This window comes from Mandrillus leucophaeus, unplaced genomic scaffold (assembly GCF_000951045.1).
Source record: "Mandrillus leucophaeus isolate KB7577 unplaced genomic scaffold, Mleu.le_1.0 Scaffold216, whole genome shotgun sequence".
Taxonomy (NCBI): Eukaryota; Metazoa; Chordata; class Mammalia; order Primates; family Cercopithecidae; genus Mandrillus; species Mandrillus leucophaeus.
Window position 1 is genome coordinate 3,742,437 of NW_012102210.1, and position 9,195 is coordinate 3,751,631.

At 40.4% G+C, this 9,195-nt stretch overlaps 1 protein-coding gene and 1 pseudogene across 1 annotated transcript in view; both read right to left on the reverse strand.

The window, feature by feature from the left end:
* The window catches only part of SLC4A5 (solute carrier family 4 (sodium bicarbonate cotransporter), member 5), a 118,843-nt gene that overhangs the window by 93,593 nt on the left and 16,055 nt on the right, over positions 1–9,195 (reverse strand). Inside the window, exon 3 of the mRNA XM_011980707.1 lies at positions 770–961. Within this exon, the coding sequence (XP_011836097.1) occupies positions 770–961 (192 nt within the window). The remainder of the gene's footprint in view (positions 1–769; positions 962–9,195) is intronic.
* Positions 2,943–4,274, reverse strand: LOC105540184 (annotated as a pseudogene).

Below are 9,195 nucleotides of genomic sequence, written 5' to 3' on the forward strand. Positions count from 1 at the left end.
CATGCTTAAGACAGTGAGCTATATATACAGTAGAAACCAAACTAATACTATTTATTAGGCAGGTTTGGGATATGCTGAGAGTGAAATCACGTCCCCAGAAACATCAGTAAAGTCTAGAAAATAAAATGTCATATTTGTGCTCTAAGGATTCCAGCTATTTTTACTCCTCTTAAGATTGATAATTTTCTTTCCACAGGAAAGAGCAAAAGACTGATTTTTAATTAGCCCAGTGCTGTTTTCTGAAGGAGTAGAGGCAGTCCTGGGGTCTTTGTTGTCCTGGGAGAAAGCTTCCTAGGTGTCTTGCAAGCTATAATGCAGGGTGACTAGACAATTCTGTACCAGGCCTTTCAGTTCCAGTGAGGAGAGAGGGTGGAGTTAATGTAACAAGAACTTCAGTTTACTGAACACAATGTCTTGTACAAAACAAGCATGTCCATTATTGGTTCTTAGAGCAACGACCGTATGGTCCTTGGAATTTGGAAATGAGGGAAATAATTCTGAGAATTAAACCATGAAATCAACACAGAATGGATCACAGTGGAGGTCTCAAAGTCCCTAGAGAAAGACAGAGGGCTTCAGTCTGACCAAAAGGGTCAATGAGCAGGAAGGCTGGCCAAAAATGGAAGCAGAGCAGAGGGGGCCTGAGAAGCTAGGCTGAGCCATGTGGAGCATTACCCACATTCTCCAGAAAATCCCCCCTGCCCTGCTGGGTCCCATCTGGACACACCAGCACGATGGCTCCCCAGAATGCACCGCTCAAGGAACTCACGAGTCCTGCTGATAAGATCCACGCTGCTGTCCCGGCTGCTTGCCCCACTCCCTGGGCCAGTCAGTTCCTGCTGTGGCTGGTCTGGCCGCAGGCCCCAGTGGACTTTTTGCAGGCCCGAAAGATGTCCCTTCTGGTCAGTTTTTCTTTGAGGGTACGTGGGTACTGGAAGCCCAATGTGGATAGGAGGGCATTCTGTGGGCACAGCACAAAAGACAGGAGAGGCAGGGTTACTGAAAATTGGCATTTTCCCATAATATCCATCAGTTATGAAGAGATTGGGCTGCAGAAGCAAAACGGAAGACACGGAATGCCAGGATGGGGTCATTGCCCTGAGGCTTGGGTTTGACAGAGCTCTAGTAATGAACCAAATCAACAGTTGCTGGAGGGAATACCCTCAGTGCTATAATTAGAATTCTGTTAGAATGAGCAGAACTCCCAATTCCCCGTTCTTGCTTGTCCAGAACAGTGATTACTGGATATGACTTATGACATGTGGTTCAGGGGAAAGTCCCTTAGTGGGTCACAGATGTAGTTCAAAATGCCAAGTGCTCTCTTTGATTGTTAGGGGAAAGTCATATGCATTTCTACTGAGGGCCATTTTTACTAACAATCAAGGACTACAGAGACTACTTATCAGAAAAGTGAGTTATTGAGAGTTTCACAAAGCTGGCTTTGTAAACTAAAATTTCTAAGAACTAAAGTTACCAAGAGCCCTAATTCAGAATCCCACTAGTAAGCCTGATTACTATTGAAAACCAGGGTAGTGGGCAAAGCACACAGAGGCAGCTGGAATTGCCTCACCTCTCAGATAGGATATTGCTACCAGTTTAACATCAGTGTTGTCTTAAGTCAACAATTTTTAAAATAATTAATAGATTTTTAGAACAGTTTTAGATTTACAGAATTATTGAGCAGACAGTACACAGAGTTCAATGTACCTACCTCCACCCTAACCCCACCTCCACCCCTACAGTTTTCCCTATTATTAACATCTTGCATTAGTGTGGTGCATTTGTTATAATTAATGAGCCAATACCGATACATTATTATTAACTATATAGTTTACATTAAAGTTTACTCTTCTATTGTCTAGATACTTCTATGGGTTTTGACAAATGCATAAGGACAACCATCTACAATTATATATCATATAGAATAGCTTCACTACTCTAAATATCCTTTGTTTCGCCTCTTCATCCCACCCCTTCCTCTCTCCAATCCGCCCCCCCACTTTTTTTTTTGAGACGGAGTCTTGCCCTGTCGCCCAGGCTGGAATGCAACGGTGTGATCTCGGCTCACTGCAACCTCCCCCTCCCAGGTTCAAGCGATTCTCCTGCCTCAGCCTCCCAAGTAGCTGGGATTACAGGCATGCACCACCATGCCTGGCTAATTTTTTGTATCTTTAGTAGAAACAGGGTTTCGTCATGTTAGCTAGGCTGGTCTTGAACTCCTGACCTCATAATCCACCCACCTTGGCCTCCCAAAGTGCTGGGATTATAGGCGTGAGCCACCATGTCTGGCTCCAACCCCCTTTTTACATACTATCTCTACAATTTTGCCTTTTCCAAAATATCATAGAGTTGGAATTGACAGAGCAGGAGCATCGCCATCTTGTTGGATAAGCACTGCCATTCTAAAGTTCACCTTGATCAAAAACCATGTAAATCCAAAGGGCATCAGCCTAATGGCTAAGCTAAGCATGACCATAAACCACAAATAACATCTCCAACTAGAAACATTCCAAACCCCTCCCTGACCAGAGACATGCCAGCCCTGAGATAACCTCCCCTCTGGCCAGAGAGATGTCAGCCCCAGGATAACTGCCTCTCCCATCAGAGACAGTCCAACCCCACCATAAACTTTTCCCCCACAGAGAAACATTCCAAGCTTGTGGTAAGTTCTCTCACTCTAAAATAAATAGTCTTAGTCTGTAAGAGAGAGTGCTTCTGACCCAAATCGGTCAGAAGCCCCTCTCAGGTTTATTCTCCAAAATAAACCTGTCTTTGACTGTCAAGCCATTTTCCATGTTTCTTTCCTTTCTTTAACTCTTACAGGAATCATATATTATGAAGCCTTTTCATATTGGCTCTTTCAATTAGCAATATACATTTAAGCTTCCTCCATGTGTTTTCAAGGTTTGATAGCTCATTTCTTTTGTTGTTTTTTTTTAACCTCTGAACTTTTTATTGGCCTCTTGCTCCCCAAAGGGTACCCTGCTTCTGCTGGCTTAATGTCTCAGAACTTTGGTGTCATTGTTCTCAGACACCACTTTGCCACCTACTATCTGGTGGGTAGTGGTCTTCTGGATGACTTGCATGGAGTTGCCGCTGTCCAGGGCATCACTAAGACTGAAGTCCTCACCATCTTCCAGCAGGCAGTGGTAGGTGGTGATCTCAGCCTTCAGCTTGAGCTTGATATTCAGCAGGGCCTTGTACTCCTGGGCCTGGGGCTGTCCCTCTGCCCAGGTCTGTGCCAGCTCTGACTCCAGGTGCAGCATGAGCCCAGTGAGCTGCTCCATCTGGGCCTCCACCTGCCTCAGGGTGTTCTCCAAGCTGGCCTTCAGATTTCTCATGGAGTCCAGGTCAATCTCCAAGGACTGGACTGTACATCTCAGCTTCATGAGCATCATCTCAGCAGCTCCAACCTTGGCAGACTATATGGTGACCACTGTGGTGCCCTTCTCCATCTGCTGAAACCAGTACTTGTCTAGCTCCTCTCAGCTCTTCCGAGCCAGCTCATTATATTGGGCCCAGATGTCTGCCATGATCTTGGCGAAGTCCTGAGATTGGGGGGCATCTACCTCCATGGTCAACCCAGAGCTGGAAATCTGGGCTTGTAGGCCTTTTACTTCCTCTTCATGGTTCTTCTTCATGAAGAGCAGCTCCTCCTTGAGAGCCTCGATCTCTGTCTCCAGCTGCAGCCAAGTGACATTGGTGTCATCAATGACCTTGTGGAGCCCACTGATGTCACTCTCCACAGACTGGTGCATGGCAAGCTCTGTCTCATACTTGATTCTGAAGTCATCAGCAGCAAGATGGGCCCTGTCGATCTGCACAACTATGTGGGCATTGTCCAAAGTATTTGTGAAGATCTGAGCCCTTATGTCCTCAGTGGTCTTGAAGTAATGGCTCCAGTCTCTGACCTGGGGTCCCTTCTTCTCCAGGTGCTCCCGGATTTTGCTCTCCAGCTTCCTGTTCTCAGTCTCCAGGCTCCTCACTCTGTCCAGGTAGGACGCCAGGTGGTCATTCAGGCTTTGCATGATCTCCTTCTCATTCAGGATGCCTCCCATTCCTGCCAGACTCCCAGCCATCCCCATGGTCAGGCCTCCAGACTCCATATCGCCCTGGAAGTTAGTGCAGCAGGACACAAAGATCTGGGAACCAGAGCCCCCAGCGCCTACACAGATGCTGGCCACACTGCTGACCAGCCAGGCGCCATAGCTTGGTGGCTGGACAGAGCCCAGGGACTGGTAGTTGGAGAAGGTGGAACAAGTGGTGAACCTCATGCTGGCCAGGGAGGAAAGTGAGAGGAAAGGACTCAGGCTTTGCCAATGACCTCATTTCTTTTTATCTCTGAACAATACTTCACTGATGAATGTACTGTAGTTTGTTCATTCATTCTCCTATTGAAGGACATCTTGGTGGCCTCCAGTTTTGGTGATAATGAATAGAGTAGCTACAAACATTCATATGTAGGCTTCTATGTGAACATAATTTTCAATTTAATTGGGTAAATACCTAGGAACATGATTACTGGTTCAGATGACAGGACTATGTTCAGTTTTGTAAGAAACTGCCATATCGTCTTCCAAAGTGGTTATACCATTTGCATTCCCACCAGCAATGGAAGAGCATTTTCTATTGCTTTGCATCCTCACCAGCATTTGGTATTGTCAGTTTTTTAAAAAATAGCCATTCTAATAGGTGTTAGTGGATCTCATTGTTTTAATTTTCAATTCCTGAATGACATATGACATTTAGAATCTTTTTATACGCTTATTTGCCATCTGTATATCTTCTTTGATGAGGTGTTTGCTCATATCATTTGTCCATTTTAAAATTGGGTTGTTTGTTTCCTTATTGTTGAGTTTTAAAAGTTCTTTTGGTATTTTCAGATGCAAGTCTTTTATCAGATATATACATTTTGCAAATATTTTCTCCTAGTCTGTGGGTTTTCTTTCCATTCTCTTAAATGTCTTTCATAGAGCACAAGTTTTTAATTTTAGTAGAGTCCAGCTTATCATTTTTTTCTTTCATCAATTATGCTTTTAGGGTTGCATCTAAAAACTCATCACCAGACCTAAGGTCACCTAGATTTTCTCATATGTTATCTTCTAGAAGTTTTATAGTTTTGCATTATACATTTAGGTTTGAGATCCACTTTAAGATGATTTTTTGAAAGGTGTAAGGACTATGTCTGAATTTTTTTTTTTTTTTTGAGACAGAGTCTTACTCTGTCATCCAGACTGGAGTGCAGTGGCATGATCATGGCTTACTGCAGCTTTGACCTCCTGTGCTCAAGTAATCCTCCCACCTCAGCCTCCAGAATAGCTGAGATCACAAGCATGCATCACCACACCCAGCTATTTTTAAAAAAATTTTTAGTAGTCTCAAAATCTCTACATTGCCCAGGCTAGTCTTGAACTCCTGGGCTCAAACAATCCTCTCGCCTTGGCCTCCCAAAGTGCTGGGATTACTGGTATGAGCCATTGCACCCGGCCTGGATTCTTTTTTTTTTTTTTAGCATATGAATGTCCAGTCATTCCATCACCATTTGCTAAAAATATTATTCTTCTTCCATTAAATTGCCTTTGTGTCTTTGTCAAAGATCAGCTGATCATATTTGTGTGGGTCCATTTTTGGGCTATTTATTCTGTTCCACTGATCAATTTGTCTGCTCTTTTGACAATATCACACTTGATTGTAGTAGCTTTACAGTAAGTCTTGAAGTTGAGTAGTGTCAGTCATTCAACTTTGTACTTCTTCAGTGTTATGTTGGATATTCTGGGTCTTTTGCCTTACCATATACACTTTAGAATCAATATGTCGGCATCCAAAAAAAAATAACTTGCTAAGATTTTTACTGGGATTATATTGCATCTATAGATCAAGTTGGGGAGTACTGACAACATTGTTGAATTTTCCTATGCATGAACATGAAATATTTTTTCATTTACTTAGATCTTTGATTTCCTTCATTACCTTTATAGTTTTTCTCATGTAGATCCTGTATACATTTTGTTAGATTTATGTCTAAAATTTTTGGTGCTAGTGTATCATGTCTTAAATTTCAAATTCCAATGGCTGGTATATAGAAAAGCAACTGTACCCTAAGACTACATCCTGAGACCTTGTTATAGTCACTTATTAGTTACAGGAGTTGTTTGGTAAATTCTTTGGAATTTTCTGCATAGACAGTTATATCATCTGTGAACAAAGATAGTTTTATTTCTTCCTTCCCAAACTATATACATTTATTTCCTTTTCTTGTCTTATTGCATTAGCTAGAATTTCCAGTATGATATTGAAAAGGGCTGGTGAAAGGGGATCTCTTTGCTTTGTTCCTGATCTCAGTAGGAAAGTTTTGAGTTTCTCATCATTAAGTATGATGTTAGCTATAGTTTTTTTGTAGATTTTTTAAAAATCAAGTTGAGGAAATTTCCCTCTATTCCTAGTTTACTGCAAGTTTTTACTATGAATAGGTGTTAGATTTTGTCAAATGCTTTTTCTGCATCGATTGACATTATTGTGTGATTTTTCTTCTTTGGCCTATTGATATGATGAATTGTCTTAATTGACTTTTGAATACTGAACCAGCCTTAAATACCTGGGATAAATCCTTTTGGGTCATGATGTATAATTATTTTTATACATTGTTGAATTTGATCTGCCAGCATTTTGTGGAGGATTTTTGCATATATATTCATAAAGGATATTGATCTGTAGTTTTTCTTTCTTGTCATGTCTTTATCTGGTTTTGTACTGGGATAATGCTGACCTCATGGGATTAGTGAGAAAGTATTCCTTCTGCTTCTATTTTCTGGAAGAGATTGTAGACAATTGATATCCTTTCTTCCTTAAATGTTTGGCAGAATTTGCTAGTGAAATCATCAAGGTCTGTTGCTCTTTTTTTTTTTTTTTTTGTAAAGTTGTTAATTATTATCTATTACCTCTCTGATAGTAATAGACCTGTTCAAATTATTTATTTCTCCTGTGTGAGTTTTAGTAGTTTGTGTCTTTCAATAAATTAGTCCATTTCACCTAAGTCATCAAATTTGTAGGCACAGAGTTGTTCATAATATTCCTTTATTATCCTTTTAATGTCCATAGAATCAATAATGATCACCTTTCATTTCTGATATTAATGTATGTCTTCTCCCTTTTTTCCTTGGTTAGCCTGGCTAGAGATTCATCCATTTTATTAATCTTTTTAAGAGATAGCCTCAGTTTCATTGATTTTTCTTTATTGTTTCCTATTTCTAATTTCACTGATTTCTGCTCTATTTGGTATTATCCCTTTTTTCTTCTTGCTTTAGGATTATTTTGCAATTCCTTCTCTTGTTTCCTAAAATGGGAGCCTAGGTTGTTGCTTTTAGATCTTTCTTCTTTTCTAATATATGCATTTAATGTTATTCATCTTCCTCTAAGCACTGCTTTTGCTGCATCCCACAAATTTTGATAAGTTAAATTTTCATTTTCGTTTAGTCAAAAATATTCTCAAAATTTTCTTAAGACTTCTTCTTTGACTACTCATATATTATTTAGAAGTATATTGTTTAATCTCTAAATCTGTTGGGATTTTCCAGTAATCTTTCTGTTATTGATTTTTAGTTTAATTCCAATGTGGTGTTACAGCATACTCTGCATGACTTCTGTTCCTTTAAATTTGTTCAGGTGTGTTTTATGTCCCAGAATGTGGTCTGTCTTGGTGGATATTCCACATGAGCTTGAGAAGAATGTGTATTCTGCTGTTGTTGGCCGAAGCATTACACAAATGTCAATTAAATCCAGGTGATTAACATGCTGTTCCTCTCAACTGTATCATTACTGATTTTCCGCCTGCACGATCTGTTAATTACTGGTAGATGGGTGTTGAAGTCTACAACTATAATAGCTGATTTGTCTGTTCTTCTTCAGTTTTGTCATTTTTTTGCCTCATGTATTTTGATGCTCTGCTGTTAGGTGTATACATGTTAAGGACTATTACGTTTTCCTGAAGAACTGACCCTTTTATCATGATGCAATGCCCTCCCTTATCCCTATTAAAGAGATGTTCTTTGCTCTGAATTCTTCTTTGTCTGAAATTAAGATACCTATTCTTGCTTTCTTTTGATTAGTATTATCATGGAATATCTTTCTCCCTCTCTTTACTTCTAATTCATCTGTATCTATCTATCTATCTATCTATCTATCTATCTATCTATCTATCTATCTGTGTATATATGTGTGTGTGTGTGCATATATATGTGTGTGTGTGTGTATTTGCATTTTTTTTGAGATGGAGTCTTGCTCTGTGCAGCTTCCACCTGCAGGATTCAAGTGATTTCCTGCCTCAACCTTCCGAGTAGCTGGGATTACAGGTGTGTGCCACCATGCCCGGCTAATTTATGTATTTTTAGTAGAGACAGGGTTTTACCATGTTGGCCAGGTTGGTCTCGAACTCCTAACCTCAAGTGGTCTTCCCACCTCAGCCTCCCAAAGTACTGGGATTACAGGTGTGAACCATCGCACCTGGCCTGTGTCTTTATATTTAATGTAGGTTTCTTGTCACATAGTTGGGTCTTGTTTTTTGAGCCTTTCTAACATCCTCTGTCTTTTAATTGATATGTTTAGACCATTCATATTTAAAGTAATCATTGACCAGGCGCAGTGGCTCACGCCTGTAATCTCAGCACTTTGGGAGGCCGAGGTGAATGGATCACTTGAGGCCAGGAGTTCAAGACCAGCTTGGCCAACATGGCGAAACCCCATCTCTACTAAAAATATAAAAAATAAACCAGCGTAGTGGTGTGAACCTGCAGTCCCAGCTACTTGGGAGGCTGAGGTACGAGAATTGCTTGAACCCGGAAGGCAGAGGTTGCAGTGAGCTGAGATGCACCATTGCACTCCAGCCTGAGCGACAGAGCAAGACTTCGTCTCTAAATAAATAAATAAAGTGATTATTGATATCAGTGAATTAATATCTACCATGTTTACAACTATTTTGTGTTTGTGGCACTTGTCCTTTTTTTTTTTTTTTTTTTTTTTTGTAAAGTTGAGGTCTTACTACTGTCTCTTATACACATCTAGATGTGTATAAGAGACAGAGTTAGTGATTTCTCCTTGAGTGAACTTTAGTAGTTTGTGTCTTTCAATAAATTAGTCCATTTCACCTAAGTCATCAAATTTGTAGGCACAGAGTTGTTCATAATATTCCTTTATTATCCT